The sequence below is a fragment of the Mesocricetus auratus genome, unplaced genomic scaffold, assembly GCF_017639785.1.
Source record: "Mesocricetus auratus isolate SY011 unplaced genomic scaffold, BCM_Maur_2.0 Super-Scaffold_100037, whole genome shotgun sequence".
In the NCBI taxonomy this organism is placed as follows: Eukaryota; Metazoa; Chordata; class Mammalia; order Rodentia; family Cricetidae; genus Mesocricetus; species Mesocricetus auratus.
This window is the reverse complement of record NW_024429215.1, coordinates 8,365,393-8,383,147: the sequence shown is the minus strand read 5'-3', so window position 1 is coordinate 8,383,147 and position 17,755 is coordinate 8,365,393. Positions and strand designations below refer to the sequence as shown.

At 56.2% G+C, this 17,755-nt stretch overlaps 1 protein-coding gene across 3 annotated transcripts; it reads right to left on the bottom strand.

Annotated features, from left to right (window-relative positions):
- Nucleotides 1-200: 200 nt before the first annotated feature.
- Nucleotides 201-17,361, bottom strand: Ssc5d (scavenger receptor cysteine rich family member with 5 domains). 3 transcript variants are annotated; one of them, XM_013123641.3, is made up of 14 exons: nucleotides 17,231-17,360; nucleotides 16,702-16,728; nucleotides 16,086-16,394; nucleotides 15,841-15,954; nucleotides 15,509-15,622; nucleotides 14,873-15,181; nucleotides 14,409-14,726; nucleotides 13,437-13,598; nucleotides 11,315-11,632; nucleotides 8,919-9,482; nucleotides 8,504-8,818; nucleotides 8,125-8,292; nucleotides 2,928-3,095; nucleotides 201-1,928 (listed from the first exon to the last, which is right to left on the bottom strand). In XM_013123641.3, the coding sequence occupies exons 1-14, from the start codon at nucleotides 17,253-17,255 to the stop codon at nucleotides 259-261; spliced, it is 4,581 nt and encodes a 1,526-aa protein (XP_012979095.1). In that variant the 5' UTR covers nucleotides 17,256-17,360; the 3' UTR covers nucleotides 201-258. The 3 variants fall into 3 exon arrangements, with proteins under 3 accessions (XP_012979095.1, XP_021091026.1, XP_040589967.1); XM_021235367.2 differs by lacking the exon at nucleotides 8,504-8,818 and having other exon boundaries at nucleotides 17,231-17,361; XM_040734033.1 differs by lacking the exon at nucleotides 16,086-16,394.
- Between the last annotated feature and the right edge of the window lie 394 nt (nucleotides 17,362-17,755).

Below are 17,755 nucleotides of genomic sequence, written 5' to 3'. Positions count from 1 at the left end.
AAGCACCCCGCTATTACCGCCGTCAACGCGACCATCACCCCATCATCACCGTCCCCGTCAGCAGCCGCTACAAGCGCCGCCTTCAGCAGCAGCAGCACCCCTAATTCAGCATACGCGGTATGGACAAGTCAGGGTCACCTTCGCGATTCTGTCCCTCCCTGGTCTCCCCCACTTCTCCCAGGAACAACACCCACACTTTGTTGGTAGATGCTTTGGTTTGTCTGTTTGTATCTCTAGCACCCCGGATTTCAGAACGGGTCACACATCTCCCCTTAGGGGCCTCTCCTCCTCCGTGGTGGTGGTGAAGGCGGGCACGGGTGTGCTGGGGGGCCGGGCGGCTTCTGCCAGTCTCTTTACGGTCTCCGTCAGCTGCCCCAGGCCCTGGGCAGCCTCTGCCAAGCGGAGCAGGCCCAGCCCCAGGACCTGGCGCTCCTGCCGGTCCTGCTCCAAGACCCGAGTCAGCCTCTGCAGCTGGTCACCCACCTCCCTCACGGCCGCCACCAGCTCCGCCAAGGCAGGTGGCTCACAAGCCATGACCCTTACCGGGGGTGCTGGGGACACGCACGGCCCAAGGGGACCTGGGTTGTGATGAGGGGGTGGCCCTTGAGTGAGGTGGTCAGGGGGGGGTTGCTCCAGCGGGGGAGCCATAGCGAGGTGAAGGTCGGGGGCCACAGTTGGGTCTGGGGCCGAGCGTGAGGTCTGGACAGATGGAGAGGTTAACTTGGGGCTTTGACTACTGGGTGGTTTGAAGACCTCCGTGGATAGCGGGTCCATGCCTGGGGTTGGGGAGGACCCGGAGGGGCCAGTCTCGGAGGCTGCAGAGGGCTCTAGGCTGTGCATCTGGGATGTGCTTGTGAGAGGGGGTCCCACAAAGGTCAGCCCCGGGTGTGGGCCAGGCTCGACCCTTGGCTCTGGAGCGAGGGAGGGAAAGTCTGTCTCCGGGGAGGATGGAAGGGACTTGGCAGCGGTGGCGGGGGCTGAGGAAGCGTGAGACAGGTTGGGTGAAGGTTGAGACGCTGTGGTAGGGTGAGGGGTCCTAGGAAACTGAGGGTTTGTGGTGTGTTGAGGGGGGGTCACGGTAGGATGAGAAGCTTTGGGGGGTTCAGGGGTGGTGGTGGGGTGAGAGACGCTGGTGAGTTTGGGGATGGTGGTGGGCTTCAGGGTGGTGGTGGGGTGAGGGACGCTGGTGGGTTCCGGGGTGGTGGTGGGTTCGGGGGTGGTGGTGGGCTCAGGCGTGGTGGTGGGTTCAGGGGCGGTGGTGGGGTGAGGGATGCTGGTAAGTTCAGGCGTAGTAGTGAGTTCGAGGGCAGTGGTGGGCTTCAGGGTGGTGGTGGGGTGAGGGACGCTGGTGGATTCGGGGGTGGTGGTGGGTTCGGGGGTGGTGGTGGGCTCAGGGACGGTGGTGGGTTCAGAGGTCGTGGTGGGGTGAGGGGCAGTTAATGGCTGTGTTGGGGTCCTGGGGCTCATGGGGAGGTCTGAGGTACCAGAACTCTCTGGGACTATTTCGGGTGTTGTGCCCAAATCCGGGGTTGTGACGGATCCTGGGGTCAGCTCCGAGGTAGGGGGAAGGCTGGTCGCTCCTGACAGCGCAGAGGAGTCAGAGGTTAGCCCTTTCGGGGAGGAGGGTGTTGGGCTGCGTGAGGACTCTGGGGTCCCGGTGGGAAGCAAACCGGCGTCCGAAGTGGACAAGGCGACGTCGGAGGTTGTCAGAGGTCGTCCCGGGATGGGCGGAGATGTTTTGGGGGCGCCTGCGGTCCTCTCCCGCTCTGGGGCCCTGTAAGGGATGAACTGTGGCCAGGAGCCAGAGGTTAGCCGTGAGCCGGAAGCTCCTGGCGCGGGGGAGGCAGCTGGGGATGAGCTGGTGGGTGCTGTCCTGGCTGGAGTGGGCCGCAGCGGCCGGCGCTCGGGTTTTGGCTTCCTTGGGGAACCTGGAGGAGAAAGAAAGGGGGAGCAGATCCGGCTGAGGTCAGGATGCCCTGCCCACCGTGTCCCGCACCACCCCTTGAGAAGCTGACCAATGGGAAGGCAAAGGTCCTCGTGACGTCATGGGTCACCGGCAGACTTCACCAGGCCCTAGTGCCCCCCACCTAGTCCCCTGTGAGGTTCCTGCCGCCACCTGGTGGTCTCCGAGGGACACAAGTAGGGAGGAATTCTGGAGGAAGCCTTTTCTACCATTTTCTGATTTGCCACAGTGACGATCCAGAGCTGCTGACATTCTGGACTGCGTGACTTTGCTGCGGGCATAGCTCAAGGGCTGCGGGGTGTTTAGCACCACCCCTGGCCTCTGCCCGCTAAGCGCCAATGGAATGAACACTAGGGATGCAGGGAACGGCAGTGCACTTACCCAGGCAGAGGCCTGGGTTTGGTATTAGGACCATAAAGAAAAATATTAGACAGACTCGGGAGCTAAAAGTGCCTAGCACAAAGCCTGGCAATGTGTCTTTGATCCCCTGGTCCTTCCTCCCAATAATAATAAAAACATAAATAAAGAAATAAAAGTTAGGACAGTGTCTTTAATCCCAGCCCTCAGGAGGCAGAGGCAGGTGGATTTCTGTGAGTTCGAGGCTAGCCTGGTCTGCAAAGTGACTACTAGGACAGTCAGGATTGTTACACAGAGAAACCCTGTCTCGAAAACAAACAAACAAAACACACACACACAAAGAAAAAAAGAAAGAAAGGTGTTTAGGGGTCATTGGGTAGATGTCTTGCCCCTAGTCATGGTGACCCCAAACGTGTTTAGCTGTCACTGTGTGCTGCTTATTCTAATTCCCTCAGGCAAGTCATCTCTAGCTAATGACTCCTTATTGTAGGCTATCCCTGTGGTGGGTCTTTCTGAGGTGAGACCTGGGTCCCCCCGGGGAACTTGGAGCCCATCTCTGCCCCCCACAACACAGCTTCCCCAGGCGCCTGCTCTACCCATGCCTCACCTGCGTCTGCACGGGCCCTCGGAGCCGGAAAGGGGTGGCCCGGACTCTTGCTGCCAGTGCCGCTGGCGACAGTGGGTCGGGGCTTGGTTGTGGTGGACGTCCCTCTGGACACACCCCTTCGCGTAGGAGTTTCCGGCGTCCCGGAGAGCTCGTAACTACCCTGGTCATCTGCAGGTGTGTGAGGGAGAGAGTTGAGTCTTCCTTTCTACCTTCAACCCCCCCACGGCAAATGACCATCACTCAGCTCCTTGACAGCCTATGTCACCTTGGCCGCCAGTCAGGGTCTCTTGGCTACTAAAGGCAGAAACTGATGAAATTACCTCATAAAGGAAATACATGCTTTACTTCCGTTCCCCGGAGCTCCTGACCTGGCATGCAAGCCCTCATAATAACTGAACTACCATGCTGTCCCAAACAGCTTCTTCTTTCTGCCTGTCTCTGTCTCCTGAGTGCTGGGATTAAAGGAGTGTGTCACCATGGCCCGGGTGTTTTTTTCTTTTGAGACATACACACACATGCACAAACATAAATAAATGTAAATGAATAAGTAAATACGAATAAGCAATAAAAAGAAAAACCAAATTCCCCAATTTTATAAATCCTCGGAATACAGAAACCTTTCCAGGCTGAAGTGAACAAGGAAAAATAAAGACATGGCTGGGCGTTGGTGGCGCACGCCTTTAATCCCAGCACTCAGGAGGCAGAGGCAGGCAGATCTCCGTGAGTTCGAGGCCAGCCTGGTCTACAGAGTGAATTCCAGGACAGCCTCCAAAACAATACAGAGAAACCCTGTCTCGAAAAAACCAAAATAAATAAATAAATAAATAAAGACATGGTTAAGGCCAGAGAAAGACATCATTGCTGGCTTTGGACAAGGCGGGATCTATGTCTGGGAAAGTGGAGAATGTGGTTTCCCAGAAGGACCAGCCTTGCCAGTGCCCTGACCTAGGCTCAACGAGACTCATGCACTCTGACCTACAGAAGATCAAGAAAATGACCCTGTGTTGTTTAAGCCACTGGATCTGTAGTGATGTCATAACGGCACTTCTTGGAGTTTAAAGCCTACCCCTATCAGGGTGGGAGAGCATCTCTCACTCCTGCAGAGGACCCAAGTTGGGTTCCCAGCACACACTTCTGGTAGTTCACAACTGTCTGTAACTCCAGCTTCAGATCTGATGTCATCTTCTGGTCTCGTTGGGTTCTGTGTTTAAGTGTGTGTATGTATAATCGTGCATGCACAAATAAACTATTGTTTTGGAAACAGGGTCTCTGCATTTCTGGTTGTTCTGGAACTTCCTTGAGACCAGGTTAGCTTCAAGCTCACCGAGATCCATTTGCCTCTGCCTCTGGAGTGTTAGGATTAAAGACGGTGTACCACTACTGTCCTGCCATAAAATAAATTCTTCTTCTTCTTCTTCTTCTTCTTCTTCTTCTTCTTCTTCTTCTTCTTCTTCTTCTTCTTCTTCTTTTTTTTCAAGGCGAGGTTTCTCTGTGTAGCTTTCCCTCAAATTCAGAGATCCACCTGCATCTGCCTCACAAGTGCTAGGATCAAAGGCGTGTGCCACCACCATCCAGACATAAAACAAATCTTCCCCTCCTGGGGCCAGTGAGGAGATGGCTTAGTGGGTAACGCAGAAGAGACCTGAATGAACACCTCTGTCTGGAAGGATTGATGAGGAAAAGTCTATAGACGGACATTTGGAAAGGAAGGCGGAAAGTCGGGGAGATGAAAGGTTAGCATGCCGGATGGGCTCTCTGACCCTAACACTTGACATTTTTTACCCTCTACTCCAGGGTCTCCCCAGTTGCGCCTCGGCTCACTCGTGGAGGTCATCAGGTCTACAACAGTCTTGTTTACCCACTAAGCCATCTCCTCACTGGCCCCAGGAGGGGAATTCTCAGAGACCCAACAGCCTTTGGGAGAAAACTTGAATAGTCCCAGGGCTAGGATTTTTTAAAAAAGAAGAAGAAGAAGAAGAAGAAGAAGAAGAAGAAGAAGAAGAAGAAGAAGAAGAAGAAGAAGAAGAAGAAGAAGAAGAAGTGTGGAGGCCAGAGAATGCTTTTTCTGCCATGTGGGGGGTCCCGGAGATCAAACTCTTTGTGTCATCAGGCTTGGTGGCGGGTACCTTGCCAGTCCCCTTTCAATATATTTTGGGTATATTCCTAACAGTGGAATTTTTGTATCATATGGTAATTCTTTTTTTTTTTTCCTGAAACATGGTTTCTCTGTGGCTTTGGAGCCTGTCCTGGAACTCACTCTGTAGACCAGGCTGGTCTCGAACTCACAGAGATCCGCCTGCCTCTGCCTCCCGAGTGCTGGGGCTAAAGGGGCGTGGGCCACCACCGCCTGGCTGGTAATTCTTTGTTTAGGTTTATGAGGAGCCATCCAGACAGGGCTGCCTCTGTAGTTAACGCACACACACACACACACACACACACACACACACACGCACACATACACACACACACACACACACACACTCACGAACTAATTTTAAGAACAACTCCCTTCCTGCTCTCCTCTGCTGAGGATAATGCCACATTCCTAGGAGGTTTTTCTTGGTTTCTCTACCGTGAGCAGTCGGTCCAACTCTGGCACCCGCACTGCTGGGCTGTTGTATAGTTCTCTACCCACAATGCATTCTGTACATTGGAATGGTAGCTCTCTACCCACAATGCATTCTGTACATTGGAACGGGACATGAAGTCAAACATCTCGCTCCAGTCCCCGTGGAGTCTAGACTGGAGCCCGCTGAGTGAGTCAGACCCCAGACTTGTACTTTGAGTGACAGCACACACCACCCCAGCCCAACGTGGTGCCTGCCTGCAATCCTACCACTGAGAGTTCAATGCCTGGACGTCGTACTTCACTCCCAAGGCACAGCAAACACAAGGAGCTGACTGTGAGTCCCAGAGCACACCCTTAAAGAAGACAAAAAACTGGGTGCTCTGGATCCTCTCGCAACCCCAGTGCTGGGGAAACAGAGGCAGGAGGATCACCCAGGCTTACCAGCACCAGCCTAGACTTGTGGGCGGAGCTTCAGGCCACTGAGAGACCCTGTCTCACAAAAACGAGGTTTAGACGGTAACTGCGGGGGGGGGGCCGCTGGAGAGATGGCTCAGTGGTTAAGAGCACTGGCTGCTCTTCCAGAGGACCTGAGTTCAATTCCCAGCAACCACATGGTAGCTCACAGCCATCTACAATGAGATCTGGTTCCCTCTTCTGGCATGCAGGCATACATGCAGGTAAAATACTGTATATATAATAAGTAATATTAAACAGAATAAAAAGTACCTGCGGGATGGCACCAGAGGTTGTCCCCTGGCCTCCACATATACTGTCCATACACTGCAGGCACATGCACAAGCATGTCATACGCTTACACACATACATAAGATACATGTAAACTGCTTGAAACGGAGTTCCATCCTGGCCACACATACACCCCATACCTTCTCCTAAGTCTTGCTACATGGAGCTGTCCCAAGAGTCCCCTTGCACCGTTTGTAATTCTGTGTTTATTTTCCCCTGGAGAAGATCCCCCTGCCTCTGGGATTAGCTGACTCTACGGTGGGGGAGGGTGCCTCGCATATGATCACTTCCACCACGAGGGGGCGCTGAGGGACAGGAAAACCGCTCTGACAGCCCAGAACAAAGGTTCTGGAACTCCGGCCGCACCCCATCGAGGAACAAGGTCTCTAGGAGATCATTTCCGGTTCCAGCATCCCAATGACCAACCCTAATCTCACCAAGAGATACTGCCAGGTCCAAGTCACAAGTCCCGGAGCCTGCTCCCTCACTAGACTCTACAGGTAGCAAGGCTGGGTCCGGGTGGCCAATCAATCAAAATGCTCAGCACTCTGATGTAACGAGGTGCGTGCCGGGCAGAGGAGCAGGTGTCTGCCCGGCCAGGCCTCACTGTGCTTGTCGTGCCGGGCAGAGGAGCAGGTGTCTGCCCGGCCAGGCCTCACTGTGCTCGCTGGGCTGGAGAAAGGATACAGGATGATCTTCCCAGCAGCGACAGGCAGAGAGATACACCGACAGGGGCAGTGATGGCTAACAGTTAAAAGTGGAGAGAGCGAAACGAGGGAGAAGACTGAGGGAAACAGTGGATCGAAAAGCAGAAACAGTCGGGCGTTGGCGGCGCACGCCTTTAATCCCAGCGCTCGGGAGGCAGAGGCAGGCGGATCTCTGTGAGTTCGAGGCCAGCCTGGTCTACAGAGCGAGTTCCAGGACAGGCTCCAAAACAATACAGAGAAACCCTGTCTCGAAAAGAAAGCAAACAAACAAAAGATGTAGATAATAAAGTCAAGGAGTTGATAAGGGAAAGGATGGCGGGCGGCAGGGGCAGAGAGATGCGTCCGTGGAGGCCGGAAGTGCCTGCTGGAAGGGAGAACACACTGGGTGGCAGTTCCGGGGCCAGGGTGACTCGAGATGCCCGTGTTGGCAGACAATAGCGAGACAGAAGCCACCGTGGAGCAGCGGAGAGACGGACAGCTGTAGTGTGAGACAATGACCTGCCGGGTGGATGGGGAGAGCGGGACCGGAAGGAGTGCCCCAGGGGTCCCTGCCTGTGACAAGGACAGAGTGTGGCCGCCAGACGCCTAGGAATCTGCTCACTCTCCCAGTAGCTGGGGTAGGGAGCGCGTGCTGACAGCAGAGCCCTAAGCTGAGGGTTCTGGTCACTTCCACGGATGCTCTGGATCCGGGGGGTCGGGCCGGTGTGTCACCGCCACTTCCCGGTGGCCGGGGACTTGCTGATGGCCTCCGACCCCTCAGACACATGTCTCATTCCACTTTGGAGAAGATGAACATTGTCAAGCCCAAGGACGGAACACATTTACGACGTCTGGACGGATCCAGGGAAAGCCTGCAGGGCCTTGGAGACCTCTGCCGGCCCAGTCAGAGGGACCTGTATGGCTGACCATGGCGACACGCATCTGTAATGCCAACACTTGGGAGGGGAAGGCAGGAAGACCAGGAGCTCAAGGCAAACCTCGGCTACGTAGCGAGTTCAAGGCCAGTCTGGGAACACACACGTGCCATTTTGAAAACAAACAGCGTGGGCCACGTGGCCCAGTGGATAAAAGTGTTGCTGCCAAACCTAACAGCCTGAGTTTGATTCCGGGGAGGCCCCTGTGGTGGAAGGCCAGCTCGGCATACGCGCCCACACAAGTTCCCGGTCAAGCCCCTCACCTGTGTCTGGAAGCCTCTGAGTTCCTGCGGAGGGGACTTGAGGGTTTCTAGTGGCAGCCCAGGAAGGAGCATGTCCAGGCTGTGCTGCCACAGTGGGCCCTTTGCTCAGGTCCTCTCCTGAAGTGGGGTCCCAAGTCCAGGAGGGATAATCGTCGTCATCTGTGTAGCCTGGGGAGAGAGACTAGGTGGTATGTGTCCCTTTCTGCGACCTGAGGTCCCTGCCACTCCCTTCCCGAGTTTCCTGCAATGGCTCTACAGGGCCTCCCCACCCAGTTCCCCGGATGACGCTGCACCACCCAGTTCCCCAGATGACGCTGCTATGCTGCCCCACTCTGACCCCGCCCCCTCAGCCGCCCTCCCGCCCCCCCCCCCGCGGTACCAGTGCAGGTGAGCACCACGTCTTCCTCGTGGTCACAGTTGTGTTTTCCCCATGGCCCCGAGGGGCAGTCACTCAGGGAGGTCTCAGTCCCCTTACAGCCCATGTCATCCAGCCAGATGGGCCCGGTCCCAGGGCCGTAGTGGGTTTTGCCCACTCGGGGCCGGACCTTTCCACAGCCCAGTTCCCAGCAGGCCACCGTGGCATCCCGAAGGTCCCAGCTGTCATCACAGACTGTCCCCCACAGGCCAGCGTGCCACACCTCTAACCGGCCAGCACAACTGTTGGGCCCATCAGCCAGACGAACCCGGAAGGGACCTGGGGGGTGGGAGGCCCCCGGGTTAGGAGGTGGTAAGGGCACTGCCTCGCTGCCCCGCGGGGCCCAATCCCTTTCATTGCCGTTCCCGCCACTGCTTACCTGATGGCATCGGGGCTCCAGCAGATGGGGTGGGGGCTGGATCTCGGGATGACTCCGGGGAAGCTTCTGGGCTCTCACCAGATGGCTCCAAGGAGGCCTGAGGGGTCTGCGTGATGGTGGCCTCCGAGGTCAGGTCTTGGGGATCTTGAGGGGACTGGGATGTTGCAGTCTCTGAGGTCCACTCCCAGGGGACCCTAGGAGTCAGCTTTACAGTGGTATGTGACGTCTGTCTGCGGGGAGCCTCCGTGGTCAATCTTTTCGGTAACTCGGAGGTACGTGGGGTTAGATTTGGGGTGCTTGGGGTACCTGGGACCCTGGAGCGTTTAGTGGTTGGTATCCCGGGGGGTTGAGTGGTTGGTCTTTTTGCATTTTTAGTCACCCACTTCTTGGTACTCTTGGGTGCCTTCCCTGGAGACTTTGTGGTTTTCTCTGGCACACTGGAGGTGAGACTCGGGGAGGGCTTGGTGGCCAGCTCTCCCGGAAGCCAGGCATCCTGATCTCTACCCAGCCCAGGGAGCCAGCTCCAGCTGAAGGGGTCTGAGATGGTATCCAGGCCAGGGGTCCCTAGGAGGCCGGGAGGGAGGAAAGAGAAGATGTAGAAACCATGATGGTGGACTCATGGGTCGCTACCATGAACCGCTAACCCATATCCTCAGCCCTCTACACACACACACACACACACACACACACACACACACACACACACATCTGATGGCTCGGTGGTTAAGAGCACTGCTGGTCTTACAGAAGACCTGGGTTTGAGTCTTAGCACCCACATGGCGGCTCACAACTTTCTGTAATGCCAGTCTCAGAGAATCTGATGCCCTCTTCTGGCCGGAGGGAAAGGCATGCACTACCACTGCCCGGCCTGCCTGCCTGCCTTCCTTCCTTCCTTCCTTCCTTCCTTCCTTCCTTCCTTCCTTCCTTCCTTCCTTCCTTCCTTCCTTTCTTTTATGGACAGTGTTTTTATAGCCCAATCTAGCCTTAAACTCATAAGAACCCTCTTGTCTCAGCCTCGCAAATGCCGGTATTACAGGTATGCCTTACTACCCCTGGCTTTTCTTTTCTTTTCTTTTCTTTTCTTTTTTTTTTCTTTGTTTTTCCAAGACAGGGTTTCTCTGTATTGCTTTGGAGGTTGTCCTGGAACTCACTCTGTAGACCACGCTGGCCTCGAACTCACAGAGATCCGCCTGCCTCTGCCTCCCGAGTGCTGGGATTAAAGGCGTGCGCCACCAACGCCCGGCGTGGCTTTTTTTCATATTCATCAGCTTCAAGAGTGGCAGGAAGTCTACCAGGCCACGTGCCTGTTTCCCAACCTTCTGCGGCTCTCCCAGAAGAGAGGCCGGCAGAGCTGATGACTCCCTCCTTGGAGTCACCATTATCCATGCTCTCTCTTTCCGGTTAGGCTACATGGGCAGTCTAGGAGGAGCCATGCCCACACAAGCTGGGGTGACCCTGCCCCCACCTTCAGGAAGATGACTGGGGTTGAGAGCACTGGCTGCTCTTCCAGAGGTCCTGAGTTCAACTCCCGGCAACCACACGGCAGCTCACAACTGTCTAACTCCAGTTCCAGGGGACCCGACACCCTCACACAGACACACATGCCAGCAAAACACTAATGCAAATAAAATAAATAATCTTTTAAAAAGTACTGGCTGGGGGCTAATACTAAACCAAGAAATTCTTTGTGTGTTTGGGGACTTGAGCCACTTTAGCCTACAATGACAATGTGACTTCTGAACATCCGTGTACATGTTCAGCCACATCTATGATGTCAAGCTGACGTCAAGCTAAGACAGCATGCATGGCTGGCCATTCCTGCATGTCGTCACACACATTGCTGGGAGCATTCAGCACTGCCCCCAACCCCCCACTGGGAACTCACACCTGAATCCACGCCATGTACCTTTTCCTTTGGATGACCTTCACCGTGGTGAAACACGACCCCGACCTAACGGCCTCTCTCGGGCGTCCTTTTAGCAATGGACTGAACCTCAGTGTGGTCTCGGAGACCTCCCGAACTCTACCTCGCCACACTGGTTTGCAAGAGCTTCCTGTGTCTCTCCCTCCGTGAGTCATGGACTTCGCAAAGACCCATACTATGTTCCTTCCGTCCTGAGCACCCAGCTCCTAGCTCAGGGTTTAGCACTGGAGTTGGAGACCAGACTCCCGAAAACGGGGGAAAGAGCACTGGCTGCTCTTCCAGAGGACCTGGGTTCAACTCCCAGAGCCCACACGGCAGCTCACAACTGTTTGTAACTCCAGTTCCAGGGGATCCAACACCTCACGTAGCAAAGTTACTTAGTAAGCACTGGGCCAAGTCAAGGCACCCTTACTCTCAATTCCTTCCTCTAGGAAGCCCTTCTAGAACGAGAAGGCAGCTAACGTGTCCTCACCAGTGCAGGTAACCCCGACATCCTCATTGTGGGCACAATTGTGTTTCCCCCACGAAGCAGCAGGGCATTCTGAGAGCGAAGCCTCCGTCCCCACACAACCTACGTCATCCAGCCAGATGGGGCCCGCGCCCCAGCCGAAGTGGCCAGCCGCAGGGTCTGGTTGCCGAGGTCCCCCGCAGCCCAGCTCCCGGCACACCACAGCTGAGTCTCTCATGTCCCAGCCGTCATCACAAACCGTCCCCCAGCGGCCGTCATGCCATACCTCCAGGCGGCCAGAGCACCTGCTGGGTCCAGCCACCAGGCGCAACTGGGGAGACCCTGGAGTAGAGGGTAAAAAATGTCAAGTGTTAGGGTCAGAGCCCATCCGGCATGCTAACCTTTCATCTCCCCGACTTTCTGCCTTCCTTTCCAATTGTCCGTCTACCCACTATAGACTTTTCCTCATCAATCCTTCCAGACAGAGGTGTTCATTCAGGTCTCTTCTGCGTTAACTACAGAGGCAGCCCTGTCTGGATGGCTCCTCATAAACCTAAACAAAGAATTACCAGCCAGGCGGTGGTGGCCCACGCCCCTTTAGCCCCAGCACTCGGGAGGCAGAGGCAGGCGGATCTCTGTGAGTTCGAGACCAGCCTGGTCTACAGAGTGAGTTCCAGGACAGGCTCCAAAGCCACAGAGAAACCATGTTTCAGGATTAAAAAAAAAAAAAGAATTACCATATGATACAAAAATTCCACTGTTAGGAATATACCCAAAATATATTGAAAGGGGACTGGCAAGGTACCTGCCACCAAGCCTGATGACACAAAGAGTTTGATCTCCGGGACCCCCCACATGGCAGAAAAAGCATTCTCTGGCCTCCACACCTGTGGTATCATGACACACGTGCATACCCATACAGAGATAAACGCGACTTTTTAAAACGGAAGGGATACGTTAACATACACTTGATGTAAATGGCCATCCTAATCATGATAACTCAGAGGTGCCCCTCAGCGTGTGGGCAGCTACACAGAAGACGGCACTGATCTTTGCAGTGCACTTTGGAATGCACAGTGCAGCCCACGCTGGCCTCAAGCTCATAATCCTCCTGCCTCTACTTTGCAAGAGCTGGTATTGCAGGAATACACCACCAGAAGCAGGCCCATTGAACCAAAGGAATTGCTTTACTTTTTTAGAGTTTTTTAAATATTACACTCGCTTATTTACTTATTGTGTGTGTGCATGCGTACGCGCGCGTGCGTGCATGTGGCGTGCGTGCATGTGGCGTGCGTGCATGTGAAGGCCAGAGGAAAATGTGTGAGAGTTAGTACTCTCCTTCCACAATGTGTGTCCCAGGGATGAGATTCGGGTTGTCAGACTAGGCAGCCAGTGCCTTCACCCACTGAACCATCTTTCTGGTCCCAAGGGATTTCTTGTATGTTTCTGTGGCTGAATGCGTGTGTGTCCATGGGGAGTGTGTGTGCATTCGTGTGGAAGCCAGAGCTGGACATCACTCTCCAAGTTCTTTTTTGAGGCAGGGTCCCTCACCGAACCTGGGGTCAATGATTTGGTTCAACTGATAGGGCGGCCATCCCAAGGTGCCCTCCTCTCTCTCTCTCTCTCTCTCTCTCTCTTTCTCTGTGTGTGTGTGTGTGTGTGTCTCTCTCTCTCACACACACACACACACACACACACACTGGAGCTAGAACAAGCCCCGGAGGGGTGGGGCCTCCTGTCTCTCCCTCCCTCATACTGGAGCTAGAGCGAGCCCTGGGGCCCCTCCCGTTTCTGCTCCTCCAGCCCGGCAACCATAGGTGTGCACTGCCAAGCCACCCTTTTCCTTGGGTGCTGGGGATCTGAACTCAGGTCCTCGGGTCGCTTTACCCACTTAGCTGTCTCCCTAATCCTCGTCAGGTCAAAACAATTCTGAAGCTGCACTGTCCCTCGGGACAAGCCAGAGGACGCCCTGCTCGGGGCTGGCTGCAGAAGGTGGGACTCTGGAGCAAACACAAGCCTGGATTTTAGGAGATCGGCAGAGCATTAAAGCAAGCGTGTGTCCTCCTAAGCAGGGGCACAAGCCACCTTCCTTTATGCGAGCAGGTTCCATGGGGCAGTCTCGCAGCCAGGGCAGAAAGGGACTCACCGGCTTCGGGCCCGGGCTCTGGAGGGGCAGTAGGAGAAACAGGAGGCGGCCACCTGCCTGCTGGGCCTGGGGTCTGACCCGCTGAGGTAGACAGAATTCTGGGTACTGAGGTATTGCTGCCCGCTGCGGGGGCCGTGGGTTGCACATCGCCGAGAGGCATGCCTAGGTCAAGGCAGAAGACGTTAGTACCATCTCCCGGGGCTGCTGTCTGCACAGATGAGGCCCAAGGTTTCCACATCCCTGACCCACAGCAAGAAGTGGATGAGGATCGTGAGCAGAGAGAGCGTGAGATGGGGGGGGGGAGTTTAGACATGAGAGGGAAGAGGGGAGGCACCCCTAAACTGCCAAGATTGGCTTGGAACAAGGTCACCGCATGAAACACCAGGGAGACCAAGTCACTGCTAGTTAACTTGGACCAAGGTTTCACATAAGAATATAAGATGGGTGCTGGGTGTTGGTGGCACACACCTTTAATCCCAGCACTCGGGAGGCAGAGGCAGGAGGATCTCTGTGAGTTCGAGGCCAGCCTGGTCTACAAAGTGAGTTCCAGGACAGCCTCCAAAGCCACAGAGAAACCCTGCCTCGAAAAACCAAAAAAAAAAAAAAAAAAAGAATATAAGATGGGAGGAGGGGCCTGGAGAGACGGCTCAGAGGTTAAGAGCACTGTTTAAGCTCAGAGGTTAAGAGGTCCTGAGTTCAATTCCCAGCAACCACACCATGGCTCACAACCATTTGCAACGAGACCTGGTGCCCTCTTTCTGCCGTGCAGGGATACACGCAGGCAGAACACTGTATACATAATACATAAGTAGATCTTTAAAAAAAAAAATAAAAGAATGTAAGATGAGGACAGAGGGAAATCCACACACAGGAAGTGAAGCAGGAGCAGGGACAACTCGTCTTCCCCATGCACTCCAGGTGACCACACACCCACTGCCTCATACTCCCCACTGACGTCACTCAGACCCTTACCATCACACACGGCACCAGCATCCTCCCGATGGTGACAGTCATGCTGGCCCCAGGGCCTGGCAGGGCAGAATCGCAAGGCTGTCTCATTCCCCCGACACCTGAGATCGTCCAGGATGATGGGTCCAGCCCCCTCCCCAAAGAAGGCGCCCCCTGGGGCGGCCAGGGCGCCCCCGCAGCCCAGCTCCCTGCAGGCAACGGTGGCATCACGAAGGTCCCAAGCATCGTCACACACCGACCCCCAGCGTCCGCCGTGCCAAACCTCCAGGCGGCCAGCGCAGCCGTGGGGACCATCAGCAAGGCGCAGCCTCGGTGCAGGACCTGGATTTAGGAGGACAGCGGACAAGAGGGTGACAAAAAGTTAGGACAGACGAGGAGCTGCTGCTGAGTTATACCGAGAGGGGAAACTAGAATGCATCTGCAAGGACAGCCTTAAGGCTGTGGGAGTCTAGCACGGGCGAGCATACCAGTGCAGACCAGCCCTGCATCCTCCGTGTGGTCGCAGTTGCTCCGGCCCCAGGGGCTTCGGGGACAGTCCCGGAGGGTCTGCTCTCCTCCTCCACACCCCACATCGTCCATCCACACCGGTCCTGCACCAGGTCCGAATCTGGCACCCCCGGGGGCGGCCAGCGCTCCCCCGCATCCCAGCTCCCGACAGGCCACTGCTGCATCTCGGAGGTCCCACCCGTCATCGCACACGGTTCCCCAGCGGCTGCCATGCCAGACTTCCAGGCGGCCGGCACATCCATGGGGACCGGAGACCAGGCGCAGGCGCTCTGCGGGTTTTACAGAGAGTAAGAGAGACTGTCAAGAGGCTATGTCTAATGCCAGCTTCTCGTTTCTCCCCGTGGGGAAACGGAGGCCCAGGAGGGTCAGCGGACTGAGATTTGTCTGCCGACTGTGATTGGCGGGACCCCTGGAGGAAGGAGCAGAGCAGTTAGGGGGCGTGGCCAGCCCGGACTGAATCCTCAGGGAAGGCACTGAAAACTGGTCTCCTTGGAGGGCCACAGGCAGAATGGAGGTCTGGGATCCTCAGTTTGACTGGGCCTATGGTCTCATGGCACTCCGATCAGGAAGACAAGGGCGATTTGGAGGAGACTTACCTTGGCGGGGAGCTCCATTTGTCAGTACAGGGGCCCGCGTAGACTTGGTCTGCTTGGGTGGCCGGGGGTTCTTCTTGCGGGGGCCATTCTGGGAGTTCGCTGCTGGCTGGGGAGCTGGGGAAGTGACACGTGACCAGGAAGTCAGGATCTGAGCTATCCTGACTCCTTAGTGGCTGTCTAGGGATCTCTTGCGTGAGGGTCTGAAGTGTTTAAGGATTCCTGGGTAATGATGGACATTAGCTCGCAGGAAAACATCTACCGCAAGATGACCGTCCCCCATAGCTGAGACAGACGAGGGGCGCAGGGTGGGCGGCCTAGTCCTTTGTGCTTACTGTGAGTCACGGGGGGCTCCTCTGAGCTGGGACTCAGCTCCCCAGACAGTAGCTGCCACAGGTCCCCATCCAGCAGGGACGTTGAATCTTCTCTAGAGTTGGCTGCACGCTGACCTATGGGAGAGGAGCGAAGTTGGGAGGATGGTGATGGGGATAGGGAATTAGGCATCTCTCGGCTTCTGCAAGTACTAAGGACTTGGGGGCTCCTGGGGCCATCACCATATGAGGAGTTTGAGTCTCTTTACCTACGCAAACCACGCCTGCGTCCTCCTCATGAGAGCAGATGTGGGCTTTCCAGCCCCGGTGTGGACAGAGACCCAGCTGTCCCTCACTGCCCCGGCAGGCCAGCTCACTGAGCCACACCGGCCCGGTGCCCTCCCCGAAGAAGGCACCCCCGGGGGCGGCCAGCGCCCCTCCGCAGCCCAACACACGGCAGGCCACGGCAGCATCCCGGAGGTCCCAGCCATCGTCACACACGGTGCCCCAGCGCCCGCTGTACCAGACCTCCAGGCGTCCTGCACAGCTGTGAGGGCCATCAGCCAGGCGTAGCCGCTCTGAGGGGGTGAAGCAAAAATAAAAAAACGGTGACCCCAGACAGGAGCACTGTAGCCTGGAGCTAGGGTGACAGTCAGGTCAAGGGGCTGTCCTGCAAGGTGCCACCAGGAAGCCAGCTACCCTAGAGAGAGGACCCTGGATCCAGACTCGGGGTCCAGTGACAGGAATGTCTTATTAGAGATGCTGGGGGATGTGTGGAAGCTCAGAGTAGACCCGGGGTAGCAGGGACCAGCAGGAGAGTGACAGGTTTGGAGTGACAGGAGGCTTGGAGCTGGGTGAGGCCAAGTCGGGAGTCAGGACACTTACCAGTAGCCTGGTTCCCCACCAGTATTGCTGCAAAGGAGGTTGGAGGGGACAGAGTGAAGGGTGAGTCAAAGGGGGAGGGGTCGTTTCCCTCCCGGATCAAGTTCAGTGAGAAATATCCACTCACATCCATATCCTTCCTCACACCCCTGAGTCAGAAGCCCCACTGGGGCAACGGGCTTTGGGTGGAGGCTGGGATAAGTTACAGGTCCCTGGGCCGGGTGGGGCCCCAGATCCCTGCCCCTTGAAGACAGGGCTGGGGACCAGATTCAATGGTGGGAGTGACGCCCCCACAGTGCAAATCTCAGGGCAACAAAGGACAGGTCGCTTTGGGTTGCTAGGCAGGACACGCCAAAGGCTGGGTCCCTGAGGTATTAGAGGGGCTGGCCAGATGTCAGGAAATCCCAGAGCACCAGGGACCAGAGCTGGCTCCCTGAAGCCCGAGCCCCTAAACTGGACAAGCTAAAGGGTCAGAGGTGGAAATCCAGCCCCCTAAGGTACCTCCCCCCCCCAAAGGGAATGGGTCACTCACCAAAGAGGCAGGTCAAGACCCTCATGTTTGCAGAGTCCAGGGCAGGGGATGGGGGGGAAGGGGGAAGGAGGCAGCCAGGGAGGGAGGGAGGGAGGGCTGTGGCTGCTGAGGCGTCCTGGACAGCTAGGAACAGGCTGGGCTGAAGGCTTTGCCAGGAGCGAGAGGGGGAGGGGGCTGGCCGCAGCTGAGGCTGGAGGGGGGTGGCGGTGGGCAGGCAGAGGGAGGTGTTCAAGTACAAACACCCACACTGGAGGGAGGCAGCCAGCCAGGGTCCCTCCAGAGGGCCACGTGCTCAGAGATGCTTATGGGGATGGCAGCTCTGAGAAGGGGCAGGGTGTCTGGGGGGGACAAGGCTGAGGGCACACCCTCCTGCCTCCTATTATCCCGCCAGGGGAGTGCAGCTGGGAGTGGACAGATGGGGGGGTCTTGCAGTAGCAAGAAGGCCTGCAGCCAGACACTAGGAGGGACTTCCTAGATTGGGAAACTGAAAGGAAACAAAAAAACAAGAAAATCTCTCTCCACTTG

Coding starts and splice junctions, on each gene's coding strand:
- Ssc5d (XM_013123641.3), bottom strand. CDS start 17,255: ATGAGGGTCTTGACCTGCCTCTTTG. Junction 15,955..16,085: donor CGCAGGCGTGGTTTGCGTAG/GTAAAGAGACTC, acceptor CCTCTCCCATAG/GTCAGCGTGCAGCCAACTCT. Junction 1,929..2,927: donor GAGGGCCCGTGCAGACGCAG/GTGAGGCATGGG, acceptor TTTCTCCTCCAG/GTTCCCCAAGGAAGCCAAAA.